Source organism: Miscanthus floridulus, chromosome 14 (genome assembly GCF_019320115.1).
Source record: "Miscanthus floridulus cultivar M001 chromosome 14, ASM1932011v1, whole genome shotgun sequence".
NCBI lineage: Eukaryota > Viridiplantae > Streptophyta > Magnoliopsida > Poales > Poaceae > Miscanthus > Miscanthus floridulus.
The window spans coordinates 61,059,260-61,086,266 of NC_089593.1; the positions used below are offsets into that span (position 1 = coordinate 61,059,260).

Consider the following 27,007-nt stretch of genomic DNA (forward strand, 5'->3'; position numbering starts at 1 on the left):
CTTTCATTTTCAGGTGCGTGCCCATAGGGATAAACAAGCTAAGATTAAAAGAATAAAGTGGTGGAAACTGAAAGGAGAGACGTCAGAGGTATTCAGGGAAAGGGTTATCAAAGAGGACTCTTGGAAGGAAAAAGATGACATAAACAACATGTGGGAGAAGATGGCAACCAACATTCAAAAGGTGGCCTCAGAGGTGTGTGAAGTAATCAAAGGAAGTGGAGGCGAGGCTAAAGATACTTGGTGGTGGAACGAGGAAGTCCAAAGGGCTATTAAGGAGAAGAAAGAATGCTATAGACGCTTGTACCATGACAGGAGTATGGACAACAAAGAGAAGTACAAGGTGGCAAAGAAGACTACAAAGCGAGCTGTAAGTGTGGCAAAAGGTAGAGCGTACGAGGACCTTTACCAACATTTGAGTACGAATGAAGGAGAGAAGGACATTTCTAGGATGGCTAAGGTTCGTGAGAAAAAGACAAGGGACTTCAACCAAGTTAAGTGCATTAAGGATGAAAGAGAGCATCTCTTGGTGAAGGATGATGAGATCCGACATCGATGGCAAGAGTATTTTGACAAATTATTCAATGGTGAGAATATGGACACAACCTTTTAGTTGGATGACTCTTTTGATGACACTAATATGCGCTTTGTGTAGAGAATCCAAGAATCTGAGGTCAGAGAGGCGTTGAAAAGGATTAAAGGAGGTAAGGCGATGGGACCGGATGGTATCCCAATCGAGGTGTGGAGATACCTCGGGGACATAGCTATAGTATGGCTAACCAAGATGTTCAATCATATTTTTCGATCGAACAAGATGTCTGACAGGAGAAGTATATTGGTACCGATATACAAGAATAAAGGGGATATTCAAAGTTGTACTAATTATCGGGGAATTAAGTTGATGAGCCATACTATGAAGCTCTAGGAGAGAGTTATCGAGCATCGCTTGAAAGCAATAACGCGGGTCTCTATGAACCAATTTGATTTTATGCCCGGAAGGTCAACCATGGAAGCTATTTTCTTAATAAGACAAGTTATGGAGCGGTATAGGGAGAAGAAGAATGACCTACACATGGTTTTTATTGACTTGGAGAAGGCTTATGATAAAATACCAAAGAATGTTATGTGGTGGGCTTTGGACAAACATAAAGTCCCAACGAAGTATGTCGGGCTCATTAAGGACATGTATAACAATGTTGTGACTAGTGTTCGAACAAGTGATGGAGACACGGATGACTTCCCAATTAGGATATGACTACATCAAGGGTCAGCTTTGAGCCCTTATCTGTTTGCCTTAGTGGTGGATGAGGTCATAAGGGACATGCAAGGGGACATCCCTTGGTGTATGTTTTTTACGGACGATGTAGTGCTAGTTAATGAAAGCTAGACAGGAGTGAATCAGAAACTGGAGTTATGGCGGGAGACTTTGGAGTCCAAAGGTTTTAGACTTAGTAGAACTAAAACTAAGTATATGAGATGTGACTTCGGCACTACTACTCGGGATGAGAAAGATATTAGTTTGGAATGTCAAGTAGTGCCTAGGAAGGATACATTTCGATATTTAGGATCAATGCTATAGAGAGACAGAGATATTGATGAAGATGTTAGCCATAGAATCAAAGCAGGATGGATGAAGTGGCACCAAGCATCTGGTGTCCTATGTGACAAAAGGATACCACAGAAGCTAAAAGGTAAGTTTTATAGGACGGCGATTAGACCTTCTTGTTGTATGGTGCAGAATGTTGGCATATGAAAAAACGACATGTTCAACAGATAAATGTCGCGGAAATGCGTATGTTGCGTTGGATTTGCGGTCATACAAGAAGCGATCGAGTTCGGAACGATGATATACGTGATACATTAGGGGTAGCACCAATTGAAGAAAAGCTTGTCCAACACCGGTTGAGATGGTTTGGACATGTTCAACGGAGACCTTCAGAGGCACCGGTGCGTAGTGGAATCCTAAGTCAGGATAGTAACGTGAAGAGAGGCAGAGGAGATAGGAGTGCTTGGAAAACACTATTCACATGCCTAAACCTTGATTACTTCTGCTGTGTTTCAACTCTAGCCTATCCTAACTTGTTTGGGACTTAAAGGCTTTGTTGTTGTTGTCGTCGCGTCTCCGGATGCTATACCGCGAGATACCGTTGTACATGTAGCCATTTATTTGGTGAATATTCTCCACAGACCAACAACAGAAAGCACAATCAATCTCTGGCTGTGCTTAGTTCGTGAAATTTGAGAATTTGGCTACTGTAGCACTTCCATTTTTATTTGGCAATTAGTGTTCAATCATGGACTAATTAGGCTCAAAACGTTCGTCTCGCGATTTCCAACCAAACTGTGCAATTAGTTTTTTTTTATTCTACATTTAATGCTCCATGCACGTATCGCAAGATTCGATGTGATAGCTACTGTAGCACTTTTTAATAAATTTTTTGGGAACTAAACACAGCCTCAGGGGTTTATGAAAGGCAGGCGTAGATGAACGGTTCTTACAGCAATTTATTACTAGTTCGAAGAAGTAACCATTATACAGGAGCTTAACAGCAACAGTCTACAACCCTTACCTGAGAAACAGCGAATCAAGCATGCTGCATGTGTCAAGTGCCAAGTGCCAGCACGCAGCAATTCAGATCGACTGATGGCAGGCATTAAAAGGCATTTACGAAGGGCAATTGCCGCGGCAGAAGGATTCGCAGACGGCGGGGAGCCGCTCGCATTCGCTGCATCCTTCTTGACAGTCAGTGCACTGCTGCACGTCGGTGCATCCCACCGTCGAGTCGGCTGCCGTCACGCCACCGCTGCTTATCTTGCCGCCGATGTCCAACGCCGCCAGGGATCCGGCGTGGAGGACCAGCAGCATGAGAGCCGCCACGGTCGTCTTCAGCGCGGCGCGGGAGCCATGATCGCTAGCGCTGCTCTCAACGAAGTGAAGAATTTGGGGGCAAGGGACAGGTGGATCCTAGCTGCTTGTGCTTGGCTCGCGATGGGTTGAGAAGAGCCGATGATGAGGGGCTTGCAAATTTACACGGATGGATCGGAGGAGATTTAATTTGGATGTCGGTTGCACTAAATGCTCGTGCCTCACATTGCGATTAGGATATTAACATCGCGTTCATATGGGATTAGATTGATCAAACTGAGCACTGAGTCACCTAATGCATGCTGCAAACTAGTTGTTCTTTATTTCAGATCTTGTCGCAAAACTATGGGGGCGCCTCTCGCTCCGCAACCAAGTACCATATTTGCCGAAAAAGGAAAGTGGTGGGATATCTTTTCCCAAAAAAAAGAAATGTGCAGTCGGAAGGCACTAAAACTGCACGCGCAGGCAAATTCGAAGTTCTTTTTTTGATTTAGTAGTAGTAGTAGAGTTGTTGGAAATTTTGAAAACAAATTTGAAGGTTATTATTATTTTTGTTTAGTAGTAGTAGAAGAATTGTTGGAAAGTAAAGGATTTTGTTTTTACTTGTCAATCAAGTTATCCGCATTACTACGTATCCTTTATTTTTAATTGCACTTAGGTGGGGCCAGGAATTTCATGCCATGATACAATTGCACGTTTGGAGATTGTCCCATTTCGAGAACAACAGCGCTCCGCCATTCATGACGGATTTTTGTGAGCTGCAGCGGCCGTCTTCAGCGCAGCGCCCGATGCCATGATCGCTAGCTGCTTCTCTCTACATTTTTTTTTTTAAAGAGGCAAGCCTCAGCTTTTAGGAAAGCAGTGGTTCGACACAGACAGGGAAATCCAGTTTCAAATAAGCACAAAAGACTGTAAAAAGCCTAAAACATCCACTAAATCTCATATATGTCGGTGGACACCATCGCCATAGGCTTGAAACTCCTCATCTAGCGTAGGACCTCATCCTTAATTTGCGTGATGCGCTGACGATCCTCATCCTTGAGCAAGCAAGATACTCCACTTCTGCATGAAGGATAGCGCAATATACATGATGTCAGAAGGACTCTTTGGAAACTTGTGCTCAATGGACATCTTGTTCCTGTTATTCCACAGAGCCCAGGCAAAACCTGCAAATACAAACAGTATTAATCTGATTGGCAGAGGCCCCTTGCCCAGCAGCCAAGTTTCAGAGAGATCTTTCACAGAATGCGGATGAGTGTTCCAGCAGCAGATCTCCTTCATGAAACCCCACACCATTTTAGCAAAACAACATCCAAAGAAAATGTGATCAACTGACTCTCTGCCATCCCCTAGGCAGCAGTCAATATCCCCTTTCCAACCCCTTTTCACCAAGCTAGCAGCACACTGAAGTTTGTTGTTAAAAATTTGCCAGAGAAAAAATTTAATTTTCAGAGGAACTTTACACTTCCAAATATGGCCAGCAACCCTGCTAGCCATTCCCCCACTAATCATGAACCTATAAAGGGATTTGGTAGTAAAATGACCTTTCTTTTCTACACCCCATCTAATGATATCAGTACTATCTTGCTCTAAAGAGACATTACTCAAATCACCCTTGAGATTGGACCATCTTTCAAATTCTACCATGGATAAGGATCTTTTGAAATCAACAAACCAGTCATTGTCAACCCAACAGTCAGCAAATATAATATCTGGATCTCTAACCAACTTGAACAAATCCTTATAAGCTATTTTCAAAGGGACATTTAGAATCCACCAATCCTGCCAAAATCTACAATTTAGTCCATTCCTCACAGAGAAAAGAGCGCCCCATTTGAATAAATGCTTAACTTTATGAAGACCTTTCCAAAATTGGGAGCTATTTTTACTCTGAGCAGAAAAAAAAGGTGAAACCATCTAGATATTTGGCCCTAAGTAGTCTGAACCACAACTCATTAGGTTCCTGAAGAATTTTCCAGGTCCATTTAACAAGTAGGCAGTCATTCATTACTCTGGTATTTATAATACCCAGACCCTCCAAATCCTTAGGTCTACTAACCATTTCCCACTTGTCCATATGATATTTGAATTTCCTTTCTGCTCCCTGCCAAAGGAAACTGGCCCTAATGCCATCCATCTTCTTATGAGTACCATTGAGGTGAAGAATTTTGGGGGAAGGGACAAGTGGAGCCTAGCTGCTTGTGCTTGGCTTGAGATGAGTTGAGTAGTTGACAAGAGCCGAGTATGAGGGGCTTCCAAATTTACACAGATGGATCGAAGGAGAGTTAAATTTGGATGTCCGTTGGCCTAATTGGTAACTGCTAGTGCCTCACATTGCGTTTAGGATATTAACATCGTGTTCATACGGGATTAGATTGGTCAAACTAAGCACTGAGTCACCTAATGCATGCTGCAAACTAGTTGTAGGGTTGGCTAACTGTTGAAACACCGGTTTCTAACAAGAGTGAGAAGTGGGCGGAGGCCTTCGTCTTAGGTCGGGGTCTCCGCCCAAGATGGGCGAAGGCCGGCCTCCGCCTAAGACGGGCGGAGGTCCCTGAACACAGCGCACTCCTGTCGGACAAAATCCTCTGTCGGAGGCTCCAGACAGAAGGTCGTTAAACGAGGAATTCAGTAGGCTTTGGCCAAGTAGGAGTAAGAGAAAGGGGCAGAGGCCCTCGGCTTTGGCCGATGCTCCGGACTCGGGCTTTGGCTCAGGCTCTGCCTGAAGGAGAGAGTGAGGATCAAGTACCGACTCACAAGAACTAGGGTTTCATAATTGCTTCACCAACTTTTTTCTCACAGTTACAAGTGTTCCCTATTTATAGGGCTCAACCAACACTTTACAGAGTTTACAACAGTGCCCCTCAACTGCTACGGTATATTCCAGGAATATTCCAGCCCTAGTGTCTAACCTCAGGGGTGTTCTCATCACACCGTCTCGCGATGTCTTCATCTTGGGCCTAAGCCGACGCCCACTAGAGGCCCATCAAGTGTCCTCACGTATGCCTTGCTGACCTGATCGTTCCTTGATGGGCCTCCGCCGCCCTGGGGAACACCTTCGCCATGATTACTGCGCTTGGCCTCCGCTGTCCCGGGGAGAGCCTCCACCGTCCCGGGGAGAAACTCCACCGTCATTCTTGTACTCCGCCAGCTAGGCCTCTGCCATTATTCCTTCATCAGGCCTCTTCGAGGGGGAGCTGACCCATACTCCATATGGGCTCCCCCAACAGTAGCCCCTCAGCTACTAGGTTATGGACGGTACTACATGACCTGGTAGATGTTCATACAAGAAGAGGCACTATACAACCCAGATCTTGCTTGCGAGGATTGCCCTCCGCAACCCGTTCATGCACGCCTCGCTAAAAACTCCATCCCAAAAACCCTGTGGGAAAAAAGGGCATGGAGAAAAGAGCACGCGCATGACTCTAACCTATACATGCACTAATTCCTTAGGCTTTCAGCTCTGGGTGCCTTTATCTTCCAGATTTCTTCATCTATGGCCTTCGGCTCCTTCTGCTGCTTCTATGGCATGGTTCATCGACTTCGCTCGGTGCTCTGATCTTCATTTCTGGGACCTTCACGATGCGTAGGTCTGTATCCTTGAGGCCTTTGCTTCTGATGTCTTTTTGGCGCGCAGGTGTGTCTCCAAGGCCCGATGTGTGGGCCTTCGTCTCCATGTCTTCTCGGTGTAGGGGTCTTCAATCGCCTTCGGGTCTTCTGCCTCTGGTATCACCTCGGCGTGCGGGTCTCCACCTCTGAGGCCTTCCTAGGTCTTCATCTTCGGGGTCCTTGCCTCTAGTACCTTCACGATGCTCAGGCCTTTGCTTCCAAAGCCTTCGCAGGTGTTCATCTTCGAGGTCTTCACCTCTGAGTCTGGTATCGTCTTGGCGTGCTGGCCTCCGTAGGCTTTCGACTTTTCTTCGGGCGGAGGTCTTCATCTCTGATCCTTCTTCGGGCGGAGGTCTTCATCTCCGATCCTTCTTTAGGCGGAGGTCTTCGACTTTTCTTCGGGCAGAGGTCTTCGTCTCCGATTCTTCTTCGGGCGGAGGTCTTCATCTCCGATCCTTCTTTAGGCGGAGGTCTTTGACTTTTCTTCGGGCGGAGGTCTTCATCTCCGATCCTTCTTTGGGCGGAGGTCTTCAACTAAATCTTCGCTCACGAGCGCCAGACAAAAGACCTCACGCTCCTGAGTGGTTGGTCCTCCGATGCACTCCCCTAGCCCCTCTTGGCTGGCGTTTGTGGCCGAGTTTTTAGCCACGATTGGTGTAGTCGACGTAGTCGTAGTAGTGGAAATAGGTGTTCAGAACCAAGTTTGCCGATGTAGACATCGACGAAGGTGTTGTAGAACTTGGTGTCGAAGGTGTCGACGGAGGTTCTTGAGCCGTATTGCAAAAGTTGTTTGACAGAGGCGATGTTGTTGTACACGATGAAGGTGTCGATGAAGCCCCTCATGTCGTCTTGTTGGCGGAGGCTAGTTGTCATGGTTTTGCCGAAGGCCCTCCTGCAAAGCTGCTTGGCAAAGGCCCTCCTAAGAAAAAGGTGTTTTGGCGGAGGCGATATTGTTGAAGTTACCGAAGGCGAAGGCAATGCCGACATAGACGCCGACGCCGCGTGTCGAAGGCCAGAGAAGTCGTAAAAATGCAACTGAGTTGATCTCCTGCATTTTTAGGGACTTAGGTTGGGCATTATAGCTTCGTCGAATATCGACTTGCTTTGCAAGTCTTTCGACACCCGGAAAGGCACTGGCTTTCCCACTAGCTGCAAAAGATGGTTAGTCATTTATATGATACGTGAAGGTAGCACGAGAGCCTTAGCTCCGTGACCTGGTGCCCATGTTGGTTCAGGACTTCTTCCAGGATTTGATGTCTCAGCACGATAGCCTTAGCTTCGTGACCTGGTGCCCGTGTTGTTTCAGGACTTCTTCCAGGATTTTGATGCATAGAGTCATGGCGCCCGTGTATTCTCGGGACTTCTTCTGGGTGGCCCGGGCCATGCATTGCAATGTACTTACGCAATATATGTATGCGATGATGAGAATGATAGCATTTGCGCAAAAATATTTAAAAGGTGTAAAGTTATTATGCATCCTGCAAAAATGATGGTAAAGTTTGAATAAAAGATAAGCTCTGCATTATATGAGAGGGTTATAGTTCAGATAGCTTGCGAAGGCTGCCATTTGAGGACCTGCACGGGTATGGATGTAACTAGTATTGAATATATAAGTAATCAGTTCCCTACGAAGGTTATACACAATAACATTGTGTTGATGCATATTATAAATACTTGAGAAAGAGATTGAATAACACAACCTGCAAAAATGAGAGAAAGTGTTAGCGTTGGACGGCTCAAAGGTTTAGTCACTGCCGAAGGTCTATTGCTGATGGAAACCAACTGACTGATGAAGGCTAGTAACTGACAAAGTTTGCTAACTGTCGAAGGCCTATGACTGATGAAGGTTGCTAAAAACCAATAATAGGTGAAGTCCACTAACTCATGAAGACCATGACTGTCGAAGGCCCAAACTGACGAAGACCAAAGACTGACGAAGGTTGTTAACTGATCGAAGGCTGATCACTGACTGATGACGGAGGCTGCTGACTGATCGAAGGCTGCCCACTGACTGATGACGGAGGGTGCTGACTGATCGAAGGCTGCCCACTGACTTATGATGGAGGCTGCTCTGATCGAAGGCTGCCCACTAACTGATGACGGAGGCTGCACTGATTGAAGGCTGCCCACTGACTGATGACGGAGGCTGCACTGATCGAAGGCTGCCCACTGACTGATGACGAAGGCTGCTAACTGATAGAGTTTGCTCACTGTCGAAGGCCTATGACTGATGTAGGCTGCCTAAAACCAATAATATGTGAAGTCCACTGATTGATGAACGAAGACTATGACTGACGGAGGCTCAAACTGACGAAGGCCAAAGGCTGACGAAGGTTATTGACTGGTGAAGACCAATACGTGTCGAAGGTGGAGAAGGCCATTTATAGATAAATATTCACTGACTCATAGAGGATCACCGAGTTTTCTGATAAGTGTTGAATATTCCATGAGAACCACTGACTGACTGATTCAAAGATTTGTTGGACAGATATGTGATGAAGGCTGATCACTTAACGAGAAGAATTGCCTGCTGTAGAGTATTGACTGATTTGGCTTGAGGAGGTGAAAACACGCATATAACGAATGAAAATATATTCTAAGGGAGGATAAGAGATACTTACAGTACTGGTGACCTGCATGTTATTGAAAAAGAGATTTGACAAGAGTTGAAAATTGTTTTAAGTTTAGCCGGGTCAGGACCAAGCATGTATAGCCACTCAGGTCATGCTTTTGATGTGGCGAAGGCTGCAACAACTTTTTTGGTCACATTGGTGACAAGTTGTAAGCAAAGGTTAAATTTGGAGATTTGTCTAAGTGAGGCGAAGGTTATATCAAAATTATGATGAAGTAAATCATAAGAGGACAAGTTATAAGGCATTATGAGATGGTGAGAATTTATAAATTAGTGAGAAATTCTCACGTTTTGATTTGGTTCCTGCGAGGAGGTGCTTTCAACATCAATAAAAGTTAGTAATGTATGTAAGTATATATAATTGAAACAATAATGTTGGTAACCCAAAAGCGAAGGTAAGGATCATCAAGTCCAAATATTGTAACAAGGTGCTTTGTCTCAGTAGAGATTAATGTACTTCGATGTGTTTATAACTCAAATATGCATGAAGGTAGCATGTTCAACTGTGTACTTATCTGGTATGTGGTAGCGCTGAGTGTTGGCTCGCATAAGTGGAGCCAGCCGAAGATGTTGGCCAAAACCAAATACTAGCCGGAGATTATCCCAGTACAGTTCATGAGTTCTAGCTGGAGATATATCGAAGACGCGGCATATACATCAGCTACTAGCACGGTAGCACCGAACGCTTCACTGACCTTCGAATGTGCTCTTGGCTAGTCTTCACATACTGAGATGAGTATCTTTACTCTGCTGACGAAGGCCGGATTCTTAGCGGAGGTTGTTGGCGAAGGCTACTAATTTGAAAAGAAATAATTGAATTCCTGACTTCATGGACGAAGAATGCTGTTTTCATTTGGAGCATTGCCGGAGGCTTGGATGGGCTTTATTCTTGTGTCTTGAGAAATCGAAAAAACCAGAAAATCCCAAAGGTCCGTGGTTTTTGTGAAAGCCCCAGAGGGAATTGAGTTTCAACTTTCGGTGTGACATCACGTATTTCTATCTTCCAGATAAATGTGATCGAAGGTCCCGGACTTATCAAGTAAATGACGACCTGCACAAAAGAAACGCAAACACTGGCTTGGCTTGCCAGTTAGCCTTCCGAAGGAAAATCCTAAGTATATTTTGTTCAGCGGTGGCTGTGCCAACAAAAGCAAAAAGTTGTTGTGTTTTTTTTATTATTATTTTTAAAGGGAGTCGAAAGCTTGAGAGAGCCTAGGTAATGTTTATCATAATTTTTTTGTGTTGCAGCAGTTTAGCTAGTCATGAATGCCCGAAGGGTGCAGGTTCGCATTCTGTGAGGCTTTTTATATGCATATACACATATATGTATATACATATATCTCAATAGAAAGGAGAGAGGATGGGATACTCATCGTGTATTTTTGTCTGAGGTGCTCGTTTCGTCCGGAAAACACAAAATAGACGAAGGTCCGAGCTCCGCACCATCGAACTCATATCGACTGTGTGCCGTAGGCCCGGAGGTCTGCTATAGCCTGTTTGAAACATGGAAAAGCACGCAGCATGTTGTATTGTTAGAATAGTATTTGAGTAGGTGATTTTTTATGCTTATCTTTATCGAGTAGGCGAGGCCGATGAACTTCTGCACGAAAACGTGGTGGTCGTGTTGTCCCGTGCCAGCCGTGGTGGCGTCCATGGCCCCGCGCACACGTTGAGGGTGCGGCCGTGCGTCGTGGACTTAGTGGAGGCCGAGCGGAGGTCCTCAGCCGTTGGTGGCTGACAGAGACGTGAGCTGGTCGTCGAGTCTGGCGAAGGTGCTGGTCTGGCTCGGTTCCGTTGCAGGCCTCCGCAAACAGGCGCAGGCTTGAGGCGCCTAGGCGGAGATAAAGCTGTGGCGCTGGACCATTAGAGGCCGAAGGCTTGTCTTTGATGAAGACGTCGAAGGCTTTCCACCAGGGTTCAGTTGGCGAAGGCTTTGCTTGGACGTTCAGCTGCTCATGGTTAGATGATACAGATTTGCAATAGCAAAATTAAGTCAAAGTTGTGTGTATATATATCGGTGTCGAAGGCATGTGAAGATGACACACATTTTTTATACATTTTTTTTACAGACGGAGGCACCGGAAGCTTTGGTGCATTTCTTGACAAAGATTATACAACCTAACTTAGTTTTTTTTTCTTATCTTTCTTAAAAGCATGTGACATTGACGAAGGCTTGTTTGTCCTTTGTTTTTTTTAGTACTATTGCCGAAGGCTTTTTTTTGACACCTCTCTTTTTTTTGAAAAAGTTAATATCACCGAAGGCTTATTTGACCTGTTTCAAAAAGTTGATGAGGTTTTACGGCAGTTGTCATCTCTGTCATCTAGCCATGAAGATTTACGAAAAAGTTTTATACGAAGCTATAACCTTCGCTATCTGCTATGGTTTAGATCGTACCTTTGCCCTGAGGATTTTACCTTTTCTCGGGGATTCTCACAGGACATGGTCTGCCGACGAAGGCTCCAGCTTCTAGCTCTCTAAAAAATTTCGTGCCGAGCACGGTGGGCGCCACTGTTGAAACATCGGTTTCTAACAAGAGTGAGAAGTGGGCGGAGGCCTTCGTCTTAGGTCGGGGTCTCCGCCCGAGATGGGCGGAGGCCGGCCTCCGCCTAAGACGGGCGGAGGTCCCTGAACGCAGCGCACTCCTGTCGGACAAAATCCTCTGTCGGAGGTTCCAGACAGAAGGTCGTTAAACGAGGGATTCAGTAGGCTTTGGCCAAGTAGGAGTAAGAGAAAGGGGCAGAGGCCCTCGGCTTTGGCCGATGCTCCGGACTCGGGCTTTGGCTCAGGCTCTGCCTAAAGGAGAGAGTGAGGATCAAGTACTGACTCACAAGAACTAGGGTTTCATAATTGCTTCACCAACTTTTTTTCTCACAGTTACAAGTGTTCCCTATTTATAGGGCTCAACTAACACTTTACAGAGTTTACAACAGTGCCCCTCAACTGCTACGGTACATTCCAGGAATATTCCAGCCCTAGTGTCTAACCTCAGGAGTGTTCTCATCACACCGTCTCGGGATGTCTTCATCTTGGGCCTAAGCCGACGCCCACTAGAGGCCCATCAAGTGTCCTCACTTATGCCTTGCTGACCTGGTCGTTCCTTGATGGGCCTCCGCCGCCCTAGGGAACACCTTCACCACGATTACTGCGCTTGGCCTCCGCTGTCCCGGGGAGAGCCTCCACCGTCCCGGGGAGAAACTCCACCGTCCTAGGCCTCCGCCGTCTTGGGGGGAAGCCTCCGCCGGCTAGGCCTCCACCGTCTTGGGGAGAGCCTCCGTCGGCTGGGCCTCCGCCGTCTTGGGGAGAGCCTCCACCGTCCCGGGGAGAAACTCCACCGTCCTAGGCCTCCGCCGTTTTGGGGGGAAGCCTCCGCCGGCTAGGCCTCCGCCGTCTTGGGGAGAGCCTCCGCCGGCTGGGCCTCCGCCGTCTTGGGGAGAGCCTCCACCGTCTCGGGGAGAAACTCCACCGTCCTAGGCCTCCGCCGTCTTGGGGGGAAGCCTCCGCCGGCTAGGCCTCCGCCGTCTTGGGGAGAGCCTCCGCCGGCTGGGCCTCCGCCGTCTTGGGGAGAGCCTCCGCCAGCTAGACCTCTGCCATTATTTCTTCATCAGGCCTCTTCGAGGGGGAGTTGACCCATACTCCGTATGGGCTCCCCCAACACTAACAATACGAGATTGATTAATCAATCATCAAGGAGCTGACTTTTCTATAGCCTAATCTCTCTCTAGTCGCTTTTTTTAGTGCGGGTGCACCACGAATGAACGATATCCAGTGGTGAATCCAGCCTGAGAAATAACCTAAGGCGAACTTGTACTATAAAATTTTGACTATAAGTAATCAAATCAAATAATCAAGCATAAATTTGGCAATATCTAGTTTCTTATAGCGCTTCTTGCTTAGTGGAATTGAAGATGTCTACCTAATTGTGGTGGCAGTGCCGCTGTTTGAGCCAATCACATCTCTAGCTTTATCTCCTCCCCCACCCATAACCGTTTATCTGGGGCCTAGCAGATAAAAATTCTAAAATCCCTCAATCCAAAAAACCTGCAGCAGCCAGCAGGGGCAGGGTCGTCTGGGGCCTAGCCACGTGGGCCCTGGTGGCTGATCGGCCCTAATACATAATCTATTGTTTATTGTTCTAATACATAATCAAGAGTATGTGACGAATTAGAGAGTCCTCATTGGTTTATTGTCCTATTTGTGACCCGAACTCACGGCTCACTCGTCCAACAATCATAGAGTTATGTATTAGAACAGACGATGCAATGTAAATTCTATTGCAATGCATAGACATGTTTGCAAAGGAACCTAATAATAATACATATATGAATCAGATTTCGTATCATTGCTAGATGTGAGTTGTCATATCTTAAGAAATACAGAGGGTGCGACCCAATAGTCTTTGAATACGGATATTTCTTTTATCTACGCTAAAGATTGTTGGCCACACTGCACGTGCCCGCCCACTATTTATTATGTACAAAATTTGTCACAGAAAACTGAAAATGGCATCCCTTTGTTGGTGGACACTGAAAATAATGAGATTTGCTAGAGGATACTTTGCTTCTTGTAAAATTTGTCAGTGGATACCGCACCTAATAAAATATTCGTTTCTGGCTTCGGAGGAGATAGAAGAGTGGTGAAATGTCATTGTTGCATAAAGATCATCCAATAGAAAAGTTACTTGGAACAATTAAGAAAGCAGTTGTTGCACATTTTTAAAGTTGATGTGGTTCTCCAAAAGGTACTCACTAATAATTAGACTAGACGTGAACTGAGTGAAAAAAAAACACATTGTAATTCCGGTTCTTTCTGAGCATTGGGTTAATTGGTCAGGACACATAAGTATATTGGTAGATATGGTATTGCTAGAACAGCAAAAGAAGGTACGGAGTACTCACTAATAATTAGACTATATGTGAACTACACAAGTGTAAACCACATAATAATCCCCACTCTTTCTGAGCATTGGATTAATCGGTCAGGACACATTGGTATATTGGTACATATGGTATTGCTAATACAGGAAGGAAAAAAAAAGGTAAAAAAATAACACTCTTTCTGAGCATTGGATTAATCGGTCAGGACACATAGGTATATTGGTACATATGGTATTGCTAGAGTAGCAAAAAAACCAAAGTAAAAAAAACATTCAAATCTGTCAAAGCCTTGCTAGAACACTAAAATACCAACGTAAAAAAAAGCATTCAACTCTATACGCAAAAGCCTTGCTAGAACAGCAAATATAGCAAAAAAATTTAAATCTATCAAAGCCAGGTTTCGATCCTGGGACCTGTGGGTTATGGGCCCACCACGCTTCCGCTGCGCCACTTTGATCTTGTTGTCTTGAAGTATATCAGCTTAGTTAAGTATGATACCCATGCCCTCTTCAGGCACAAAACAACGTCCGTGCCATGGTTATTGTGATACGAAGTAAAGGTAAGAGAATATTAGAGCAATGGTCAAAATGCTTTGCTGTAGTTGGACACTTTTGATTTCAGCATTTCGCATCCAAAGATTTTTTTTGAGCACATCATCCAAAGATTTTGATAGCACTATACAACAGATACAAACTTTTGACCAATCCATAAAGATTTTGATAGCACTACATCGATTGATGAAGCCAACTACTGCTTGGTGCAAACAATATATTGAGATTGATAAATCAATCACCAAGGACCTGAACCTGATTTCCAAATTTCAACATGTCTGTGTGCAGTTCTTATTAGTGCGGGCGGACCACGAGTTCACGAATGAGAGCAATCAGGTTGAGCCGCATTCCAAATATGATTATCAACGTGTGAGCCTTGTTGTACAGCAGCTGCAATCAACATGTGAGTGCTTCCTCGAAAATAGGCAACTCAAATCTGAAGAAAAAGATGCGCTACGGGCGAGACTCTTTCTATTTCCTTTGAGGAACTCGTGGTTTTGTTTGGCTAGGCCGTGTGGCCTAACAGTAGTAGTCATACATTAGCGTGATAATTTGTGCCATACTAGAGTGCGCAGGAGGAATTTATTAGTGCATATTCGACATACTCCCTCTGTCCAAGGTCGTTGTGGGATACGTGCAGATCAAAATTTCTCAACTTTGACTAGGTTTGTAGAAAATGCGTGCAATATTTATATCTCCAAATAAGTTTATGATGAAAGTATATTAAAAAATATATCTAATGATACTAATTATGTATTATAAATATTAATATTATATATATATATTTAGTCAAAATTAAAAGTATTTGAGTGAGAATGATATCTATTTTGGGACGGAGAGTAGTAAGCTTGTCACATCACTCACATTGACGTGATAGCTCTATTGCCACATGGATTGACGTGACAAGTTCCCACCTTCTCACCTAGAAAAATCAGTCTTTTTGTTCGGAGTCGAACGGAGATACTATGTTATTTAATAATGATTGCAACCTCATAGGTGGTTTGATTATGCTTGTTTATTCTCAATAACTTTGGTAAATAAAATCCAGAATGAGTATGAGATGGTGGTTCTTTTTGCCGAGTTTCTGAAAGATCACTAGACTTGTGGTAGCTCGGTTGATGGACTACGTCTTCAATTGCAACTTTTGTGCGAACAAGGTTTACTCAAAAGTCAAACAAGTACCTAGCTTCTAGTAGCCTATCCCGTGGGCGGAGCATATATGTTGTACTCCCTGGTCTCTTCATAAGCTTATTTGAGATCACCCAACTATTATAGACTGCTGACTTAGATATTTCTTGCTCTAGCCAAATAGATCTTTAAAATATGGTATGGAAGACTTAGAGATTTCTTGCTCTCCAAAGGTTTCAAAATGGGTAAAGTTGATACCACTATATTCACTAAGAAGATTGATAAAGATTTGTTTGTATGTCTGATATATGTGGATGATATCATATTTAGTTCAATAAATAAAGAGTTTTGTGAAGAATTGAAAACATCATGTCAAGAGAGTTTGAAATATCTATGATTAAAAAATAATTGAGTTTCTTTCTTGGACTTCAAACGAGGCAACTTGGAGAAGGAACATGTGTATGCCAAGCCAAGTAATTTTGAAAGACATGTTGAAGAAGTTTGGTATGGATGATCCAAAACCAAGAAAAACTCCCATGCAAGCAATGACCATCCAGGTCTTGATGAAAGTGGCAAATCGGATGATCAAACACTATATAGAGCATCGCGAGGAGGCTAAGGATCACCATTGACTTCCTCCAAGAATGATGCACCGACAGCACCGTAGACAGTGGCACCTCCGAGTCTATGACACGGACATGAAGAACAACCCCCGTGATACCTTGATCATATGTGAGTCAGGCTTTGCCACGGACATGAAGAATTAATTAATATGCCCCGTGACACATTGATCATCCAGGAGTGTTCTCAAGTCGAAGAGCTTGCCATTCCACACACCGTGCCATTGCATCCAGTGCGGTCTAAGCAGCAGGAACCAAAGGAAGAAGAAGGAGCCAAGGTGAAGGATAAGGGGGAGCAGAAGGGGCATCACATGCCCCTACCATGCTAGACAGGTGTACTGGAGTGCCACACGAGCTGAGCAAAATGTCTGAAATCGTAGAGTTTTTCACTCTCAAGTGGCAAAAATATAGAATTCTTTCTAGAGGTGGAAAAACCACAAATCAAGCATGGATCAAATCAACAACCGCACAGAACAAAATCATTCGGATGTCACTATGGCCTTGGCAGATGTTTCCTTAGCAGCACCCACGGCACTTGTCTCTGCAGATTTGGCGAATGGTAGACCTGTCATTGGCTCACTGCACGCACGACGCATCTCTCGGCGGGGGAAAAAATGCCACTGTGTTGTGGCCATGTCAACAATTGTCACGTCATAATGGTTGAAAGCTAAGGCTGATTCAACATTGTTATCTTTTAAATATTTTTTTTTTGGAAATGCAATACCACACTCGGCAGGTTTTTTCTTGATTGTCACACGGCAGTAGTTGATATGTTGGGTCCCAAACTAGCAGCTTCAATTGAAGATGACGTGCTGTTCCCAAAAAGTTCTTGTTGCAGAAAGAGCATCCAATACAAAAGTTTCTTGGAACAACAAAGCGGTTGTTGCTCATTTTTAAATTTGATTTGATTCTCCAAAAGGTACTCGCTAACAATTAGATTATCTGTACACAAGCGAAAACACATAATAGTCCCCAGTGCCCACTCTTTTCTGAGCATTGGATTAACCTGGACACATTGGCTTATTGGTACGTATATGGCGGTATTGCTACCACAGCAAAATAAAAAATTCAGTGAAAAAACAGCAAATGGAAAATTCAGCAAAAAAAAAAGTAAAAATCCAAAAAAGACACAGAAAACTATCAGCTACGCCAGCAAAATAAAAATTCAGTGAAAAAAACAGCAAATGAAAAATTCAGCAGAAAAAAGTAAAAATCCAAAAAAGACACAGAAAACCATCAGAACAAAGTTTCAACCTTGGGACCTATGCATTATGGGCCCACCTCGCCTCCGCTACGCCATTCCGATCTTATAATATCATATGATTTCCTTTAAAAAGTCAGGTACAAAGCAAACAGTCATTCTCAAACCTCATATCCTCGTAGCTCTTGTTCGCTTGAACTGTCTATCAGTCAGTATCAGCGAAACCATAAACCGAATAAGGCGATAGTTGTTTTTTTTAGAAGAAAGGGGAGAGAATCTCTATTTCTATCTAAAACTAAAAAAACAAAACGTCAAGGACAACTTTGCGGTGCTCGTGCAAGCCAGGGCACCAGGGGTGGCGACCGCGGCTTTGGCTGGCAACGAGCATCAAGCGCCACCGGACCTTGTGATAGTAGTGATCAATATTAGCAGTAACGAGCATGTTCGCTGGTTGGTTTCTGGGCTTATAAGCCCGTCTGATGCTGGTTTGTTGTGAGAGGAAAGCACTGTTGACTAGCTGATAAGCCCTGGCTGGAACCAACAAGCAAACAGGCTGAACATATAATGCAAGAGTAGAATTAACACGTTGTTTGGTTACTTCAATGGTAACACAAATGAAAACGAAATTAGTTCAAATCGCATGTCTTGTCGTAACGTCAATGACTCTAATTTATTTCCATTTGTGTTAATTACTGTTGATGAACCAAACAGCACGTAGGATGTGTCTGGTCATGCAGGCTGATGGTCATGAAGGCTGAGTTGTTCGTCATGGACAATCGGCCTTTTTTATTGTCTCCTTCTTGAACGATGAGATCCGCAAGCTCCATCTCACGTGCATGACAGCCGAGGAATAGGCCTATGGCAAGTTATCATAAGGTTAGTCTTAGTGAGAGTTTTATAAATGTTGAAATAAACTCAAATTAATATATAAATAAAGAAAAAAAAAAGATAATCAAAGTTTTTATGGGGTGCAATGAGTTTTACGGAGATAAAACTAGTATTACAACAATGCTCAAAATGCTTTGGCCTAGCTGAACACTTAATTTCAGCGTTTCGATCAAAAGATTCTTGTTTTCTCCTTTACTCTCCATGAACAATGCTTACAAATCCAAAATGAATGCATCGGCCATCGGAGGATTTTTAACACGTGCACAGCAGCACATAGAGTGCCTGTCCCACCAGCGATTGCTACCCTGCACTTGGACGTTATTATTTGTAAAAAAATGACACGACCTGTAACACGTGGCCTCTCAATCCCGAGTTCCCGACCAGAGATGACAGTGAGATCACGGTCACGGCACGGTGACCGCGTCCATGAACTCGGCGTCGGCGACGAGCCTCGCAAGCGTGGCGGGAGCGAGGCACACTTCCAGCGCCACTGCGCCGCCACCGCCACGGCCCTCGAAGACGGAGGTCTTGCCGTCCAGTTTGTTCCCGGGGCCGCTGCGCACGGTGAGCGGCGGTTTCCCCCAGCCGAAGTCGTTGCCGTACACGTCGAACCGCGGCGAGCTCCCGGTGCCGACGGCCGCCACGCTCAGCATGTCCGTGTTGTACGCCAGCCGCGGCGCTCGCACCCAGCACTTGACCGACTCCCTGACCAGGGCCGCCTCGTCGAACGACGCCACGGCGCGGTTCAGCTGCCCCGCGGTCCAGCCCAGCCCCTTCGCCTGGATCTCGCCGGCGGTCGACGTCACCTTGCAGGGCACCACCGCGTTGCCGACGTACCCCACCGGCGGGATGCCCTTCACCCGGCCTCGGCAGCCGATGAGGAGCACGTACGCAGTCTCCTGCGACGGGTCTAGGTGCCGGGCTCGTGACACCGCCCGCCAGAGGTGCGCGAGCAGCGCCTGCAGGGAGGAGATGGTGGTGACTGTGGCCGCGTCGTCCGCACCTTCGCCGGAGCGCACCTCGGCGTTCGCCGCGGCCTTGAGCTTCCTCACGCTCTCTGCGGAGAAATGGAAGAAGCACTCGTGCAACGTCGTTGCGCGATCGTATCCCCGGATGGCGTGCTCGAGCTTGGCGAACGGCAGGGGCACCGGCACGGGGCAGGTGTCGAGGAACCAGCGCTCGAGCACCGGCAGCGGGTGTGCGCTCGTAGTCGTAGCGCCAGCGCCGCCGCCGCTCCGGCTCAAGTCCGACCACGTGTTGACGAAGTGCCAGAACGTGGTGCCGTCGCCTACGGCGTGGTTGAGCGACACCGCGACGAACACGGCGTCGGCCAGCTCGGTGACCTGCGCGGCCAGCAGCGGCGCCCGGGCCCGTCGTCGGGAGTCTGAGTCCTCCCCGTCGTCCACGGATGACGACGCGGCATCGGCGCTGGCGATCCCGTTGAGCGGGAACAGCGACGCCACGAGGTCGCGGGGAATGTACAGCGCGCCGGCGATGTCGGCGGCCGTGACGCCGGGCGCCGCCGCGTGGACGAACTCGGCGCCCTCGCCCGTGCACCGCAGCGACACGGTGACGGTCCCGTCGTCCGCGCGTTCGTCGGCGGCCAGGCGGCCGGCGAACGGGTGGAAGCGGCCGAGCGCGCGGGCGAACGCCGACGCGAGGTGGTCGACGAGTTCGGCCGGTTGGACGCGGCGGTCGGGCTCGGGCTTGGGCAGGAGGACGCCCTTCTGGATGTAATCGAGGCTCAGCATCCGGAGGTCCCAGGGCGTCAGGTGGATGGTCCTCGGCACCGACGACGGGGCCGGCGGCGGGTCGGCGTGAACCACGCGCCGCGAGATGACCTGGACGCGGCGGCGGCCGGTGCCATTCACCATGGAACCTTGCATGGTGCGCGCTCGATCGCGTACGTCTGAGCTTGTAGCTAGTGCGAGCTAGCTCTAGTTGCTCACTGGCACTAAGCAGTCTGATGCGAGTGCTAATGCCCTGGCATGAGCTGCTAAGCTCTCCTCCTATTTATAGTTGCAGAGGTGGTCAGGTGGCGGCGAGAAAGTTGATGGCAATGGACGCGGCGGCAAGGAAAACACACAGACATCGCCTCATCTGCGGCGACCCGAAGAACCATGAAGACGGAAACAACGGTCAATAGGGGAGGGTACAGGCAAACGCCCTCAAGGAGCGGAGAAGACATGTGCGGCTGTATAGCAAGTGCTAATCGTTGGCTAACTAAAAATTAATGAAAATTAGTTCTAACTCATCCAAACAGAGATTTATAATAAGCGAACTACTTCTTTTTAGCAACGTCTCTAACTAGTTGATAGCTAACTAGTTAGATAACTTCAATTAATTTAGACTATTTTTTTACTAACTAGGTCTATAGCTTCTCGCTCTTATATGTACCAGCCACCGCTGCCCGCGCTTCGCTATGGATGATATGCCTAGTATACGAAAAATCTTAGGAAATATGACCCATATGTCTAATATGTTTTCTCATCGCGTTGCTACGAAAGGTTGGTTTATTTGATACATTAAATGGAAAAACATGGGAAGGAAGGTACCAGGGTTTTTTCATTACAATGTTATAAACGAACATAGAGGTTGATTGTCATTACATGGTGACTATTCTAGGCCAGCAAATCAATGACATGTTAGTGGAAAGAAGTATTTGATGGAGTTGGGCTCAAGCAACTAACACACTTAGATTCAAAGCACAATATTGGCTAGGATTACATTTTAGGTGAAAAGAGCAAAAAATATAACACAAGTACGGGCGCCTCTGCATGCATGGGTGCAGATGCAAGTATGGTAGCCGTATTAATGGCGATCAACCCCAACTATCAATCACCTCGGGAGCAACGTGCACGCAACCTAAGCCGTCTCTTAGATGCATGAATGCATGTGGAAGTACAAATGTTCCTGCATGGTCGGTAAATTGTTTTTATCTGATGGTAAGGAGGAGAGGCATTAAATGTGTCCACCTGCCCGACTTATTTTTATGTGATGGTAGCATGGAGAGGAGGCATTAAATGTATGCACCTGCTTTGGACCCACCCTGCGTAGGTGAAGATGGCTAGTGCTTTCAAATTTACTGAGTGAATTTCTAGATAGTTTAGGGAGGCACTCGTGCATGTATGGAAATTTACTGCCTAGTATCTATTGATAGTAAATTCATTAACGTAAAAGGAGAATGCACATGTGATGTAAATTCCTCATGTCATAGTTTCTTTTTTTATGTAAAGGACACGTGAAAGCACAGCGATATAAATTCCCCTACCGTAGTAACTTTTTGCATGCAAAATACATCTACAATTTATATTGTCCTTGCATGAATGGTCATTCAATTTTTCATCTACTTTATTAAATGCGGCGTCGTGGAATTTCTATCTAACGCACCAACTAAATGGAACATACGTGGACACCCTGGGAGGCCGCCTAGACGGCATGCCTTCATATCCCGTAATCCAACGCAACACTATAGAACAAGCTGGCAAGAGAAAACCATACTCACTCGTTCTCGTCTTCCCATCACAAGTTCGAAACTAAACCTGTGCACTAGTCCGCGCGCGCCCATGCGCGCGGGCCACTGGCCGTGCTTGCATCCGTGTAGTGGAACAGCATTGACGAAGAACAGTGGTGCTGCAGCATTGAAGTAACAGATTGACCAGCGGTATGTCCCAAAAATAGATGCGAGATGTCTAAACAGCAATTTGCGCGCCGCACCCGTGATAATTTTGCAATTCTAATTGACATAGAATAATCATGAGATAAATATGACAAAGAATGAATATGATCACATACAGAGACTCAGCCTAATATTAGGTGATTGCACATTATATTAATATAATAGGTCACATAACATGTTACATGAGACACTGTTCTCAATATGCAAACATAGATAGACCATTGAGTGTGCTAAAAGTATACACAAAATAGCAAAATAGCTCGCATTTAGTGTCAGTTATTTACAAAACTCGCTAACCGATGTTACATGTAGTGATTTATGTATTGAGATAACATTACATATATTTTACACACATGAGTCATAGATCAAGGAGATGGTAGCTAAACTGATATGCTGCAGCATTGCATATTGTATAGTCACGGTACATATTACGTGTCACAGGAGCGCAGGGTTAATGATGTTACTTAAGGAAAGTGGCAGCTTCTCTTGAGCTTCTCCTGAACTTCATGGCCGATAACAGAGCTTCCAGCTTTGATCATGTTAAAGAAGATAATTTTTACCAAACCAGAATTAGTAGTCAAAACCGTAGAAGATAATGGTAATGGTAGAAGAATAACAAGCATGACACACTTAGCCTAGCCATTATATGTGCATGAGCAATGTCAAAAGATGATAGTAAAATATTGTAGGCATGTTTCTCTCGTAAAGGTATTGTTGCACCTTTTTTTTTTACTTTATGTTTGCCTGGTTCGCCATCAGAAGGATAGCAACATTATGTCATTATCATTAAGAGTGCAAGTGGATTTCTATAGTTCAGTGAAGCAAACATCCCCTATGGTAGGCCAAACAAAGCATCCCTGATACAAAGTTTGTCCCTAACTTCTGAATTCCCTGCCATAACATTAGAAAGTTGATGTACCATTTATTGATAGAACACAACTATAATGGAGCACAAAGTATTTCTAGGCAGGCATTAGTTATTCCTAGAATATATATACTCCTCAATGAAACATTTTTCTCTGGTTATAACTTCCAATATAAAGCATATTATAAGTTCCTAAGACCATATTAACCTAATTGATGTTTTCTGAATGGTTTATTGCCTGAATACAGATGATCTTGACAACTGGTCCGTGTCCTTATAAATTTCAGGTCTTATATAGCGATTTGTAGATAATAGGCAATGCATTCCAGAGTCTAACCAGTCTAAACCCTAGACCAGCTGCTGGCGTAGCAACCCTAAGTTGCCGCCACTTTACGCTGGCTCTAGGCTGCTAGGCAGAGCGGGCAATGTGCAACCACAGGGCTGCCTCAGCTTAGGATTATGCGAAAAGGAACATTATTTCTAGCAAAAACTAAAAGTAAACAATCCAAAAACTATATCCTTCGACAAAAAGCCAAGGGATCTATATAGTTTTTACAAACATTAATATAAGGTGCACTCTTTTATGTGCCTTCTCAGATGATTCAGTGCCAAAAATTACATATTTCATCATATATTCAGAAAGTCTATACATCATATATTTATAAAGTTCTTTTATAGATTGGGTATCCATGTCCTTCTTTGTGATAATCACTGGATGACTGCACTTTAATTAACACCAAAAAAGGACTGGCAGGAAACATTATTTGTGCTTTCAATTCTAGACCTTCTCAAACACCAGGCAACATAAATCTCAGATACCAATGTCAAATTCAATTTCACACTAGAAGGCAAAACCAAACTTATATATGATTTTATTTACATCCCTAAAAATGAATCCATAAAATCCATTCCTGCCTTGGCATCCTATTGGCCAAGAGGAATAGGGAAACACATACTTGACCAAGAGTTTGCATGCAGATCGCTTTCAGAACTCGTTTAGATAAGTCTACAGAAAGACTTTTCCTACACTTCCAGGACTCATTTAGATAAGTCTACAGGAAGACTTTTCTAAACGAAATTGTATTTAAGAACAATAGCTCCTGCACTAACTACAAAACTATAAGCCCATGATCCCTAATAAGAACATAATAAGACACTGAGTCACTGACCATTACAATACCTGAAGCCCCATGATCCCTAAGAAAGCTTCAGATCAAAAAGAGGAAAATCTGCAAGGGACAAGAAATGTAAGCAACTCCCTGCTGGCATGATTCCACCAGACATTGGAAAGCACATGTAAAAGGAAATAAACAAATACAACAAGGCTTCTAATTAAACCGGTGCTTGAAAGCAATGAATATCTAAAGCTCCTGTAAAATCCGACAGAAAAAGGAGCATACTTTGGAAGATCACCTATGAATAATGTTAGAATACAAAACAAGGTGGAATGCCATAACAAATTAAATAGTACAGTGTGGAAGCAATGTTAGATAAATAAGGGCAGACACTGTCATATATACGAACTGCAGTTTTACTTCTTAAAAGTCCTTGCCAAAATGCAAATGTGCCACTAATCCATGAATGACAGTATAACTAACTTCATATTAGCAAAAAGAAATGGATACAGAATGACAATATAAGCTTCAGTTTATCTACATAAAGGTAGTGGACATATTGAATAGTAATGCTAAATCATAGAAAACATATTTTGGAAAACCTATGGATATACATTGTACTTTATACACTCCAAAGCATAAATGATAAATCTATTTGATCGTAACAACTCAAATCGTCAACAATGGATCAAAAGATATATTAATTGGCCATACGGTATGGCATGACTCTCGACCCTTCCACTACAGAACACGAGGCCGTCGCTGCCAGCCAGCCAGCCACAGTCACATCAAAGAAAACCAAATCACTGAAGCACAGGTATTGTGAAGATGCAGAGAAGGGCAACGAGGACGATGGTGTGATAACTGACCTGGGCGAGGTCAAACCTAGTTGCCAGCGATGACCTCACCGGCACCGGCACCGGATCTGGTGTGTAGATCGACGGATAAGGCCACGGAGTCACTGGAGCAGGCGGCTAGCAGATGCCCTGCGAGACAGAAAGGGATGGGAGCCAGGGAGTCGTGAAGCAGACCGCATATTCATCGGAGCGGCCGCCGCGGAGCCTCGCCCATGGCAGTGCGCCGCTGTGCCCACGCCGGAGCGCTGCTGTGCCGGGGGGCGGGAGCCAGCATGCGAGCAAACAACGGGAGCAAACAGTGGAGCCGCGTAGACCACCTGCACCAGCCACCCCCGCGGGGGAGCTGCGGCCACCGGCGGTGCCCGCTTAGCCGCTGGCGCCGTGTCGGAGGCACGGACCCCGGGCGCGCTCATGCTGGTGTGTCGCGCACACATAGTGGGGATCCGCCGGCGCTCGTGGCCTGGCGGCGCACCGCCACCCCGAAAGCCAAGGCGTGCGAGAGAGAGATGCGCGCAACGGGGCGAGGGGAGGCGGCTGCGCCCACCGCCGGGGCCTGGGCACGCCGGTGCGCCGGAGGCCGACCGATGCGGCCGCAGATCTAGAGAGAAGGAGAGGACAAGAGAGAGGCGCCGCCGGGCCGCCCGCACCACTGGCTGGCCTGGCCGGCCGATGCGCTATCGCCTCGTCCTATCCGCCTGGATGCGTCACCACGTGGAGAGAGAGAGAGGCAAAGAGAGAGGAGGTCGAGAGCAGAGAGAGAGGGAGGAAGGAGGCGGAGGGGGAAAACTCACTCGCGGCTCACATATGCACGCGCTACAAACAAGCAAGTGTCAGCAGTGCATCCGTACACACAAACAGATAGCCTATGCATGCATGCAAAGCAAGCAAGGCCCCAGCAGCATGCACGCACGCGTACTCGCATGCACATCGACCACCATGCTAATTAGGCACCGGCCATGCATGCCGAGAATCCACCGTCCCCTGCTACGCGCCACCGTCCATTTGCGTGCCGCGTACAATCGTCCACTTGCTTCATCTATCCATTGCCGAATGCACAGAGGAAGTCCGGTCGTGACACGCTTCATCTGATTCGTGGAATTTCGATCTAACGCACCAACTAAATAGAACGTACGTGGACACCCTGGGAGGCCGCCGATTCGGCGTGCCTTTATATCTTTAATGCTACGCTCACATATATGCATGCATACATACTCTATTCTAAATTGAGATGACAAATTTTGGATATTGATAACATCAACATATTCATCTTGCTCTCGATGGACACGTCGTTTACCACTTAAAGAAATCATCCCATTAAAACCTAAAATGAATTTAAGAAAAATATGAGCATATCCACATCTAATCGAGACTTTCAAGCTATGTGTACATGTTCTACCAGGAAACCTAACTAACTAAGCTACACTCTATTTGTGGTAGCTACCTTTTATTAAATATTTGGATTATTTTTACATAAGAATATTTTTTTTGCAAATAATTTTGTTTCTTTATTCGATTTATTGCCCATCCCTTTATCATGACCACATTGCTCCATCAACAACAAACATCATATAGCTATCATCGATCAATTATTTAGTTTAAAGCTATTGTCGTCTCCCTCTCATCTTCCAACTTTTTCCACTCTTATCTGGTGCTTGTACAATTTCTGTTCATGCAAAATCAAGGTGACATTTAATTTCCTTTTGGTGACCTTCACTCCTCGATAAAACCAATGTCCAAGACTTTCAAGAATTTCCTTGATCATATCCTAAATTTAAATTTTGGGTCATCATATACATTCTATTATGGATTAATAGCTTCCTTTTTTAGCCCTCAAATATCGTTAGATTTATCATATTGCTGCTTATGTCTGTTGGAGCCGCTACTGTGACTCAAGCAATGGATGGTTAGCTCTATCATAACACCAACATCCATCATAGCCTCAAGTCTTGTCAAAAAATTATATGAAACCATCATGATGTATGGTAGTGATTTCTAGTCTTCTACCCATGCCACTCTATTGTGATTTGTTTTTTTTTATATTGATAGCCAAACAGGCCAACCCCGTTGGGCCGGCACTGGCACAACTCGAAAAAGCAAGGTCCAGCCTGACACTCGTAGTGCCAG

General features: G+C 45.5%; 1 protein-coding gene and 1 non-coding gene across 2 annotated transcripts; both read right to left on the reverse strand.

Annotated features, from left to right (window-relative positions):
- Positions 1–14,364: 14,364 nt before the first annotated feature.
- TRNAM-CAU (transfer RNA methionine (anticodon CAU)) lies at positions 14,365–14,436 on the reverse strand. The gene has a single exon. It is a non-coding gene; the product is annotated as a tRNA-Met (tRNA).
- Positions 14,437–18,595: 4,159 nt separating this feature from the next.
- On the reverse strand, positions 18,596–20,241 carry LOC136503533 (uncharacterized acetyltransferase At3g50280-like). Its single transcript, XM_066498582.1, has one exon. The coding sequence runs from the start codon at positions 20,239–20,241 to the stop codon at positions 18,772–18,774; it is 1,470 nt and encodes a 489-aa protein (XP_066354679.1). The 3' UTR covers positions 18,596–18,771.
- Between the last annotated feature and the right edge of the window lie 6,766 nt (positions 20,242–27,007).

Coding starts and splice junctions, on each gene's coding strand:
- LOC136503533 (XM_066498582.1), bottom strand. CDS start 20,241: ATGGTGAATGGCACCGGCCGCCGCCGCGTCCAGGTCATCTCGCGGCGC.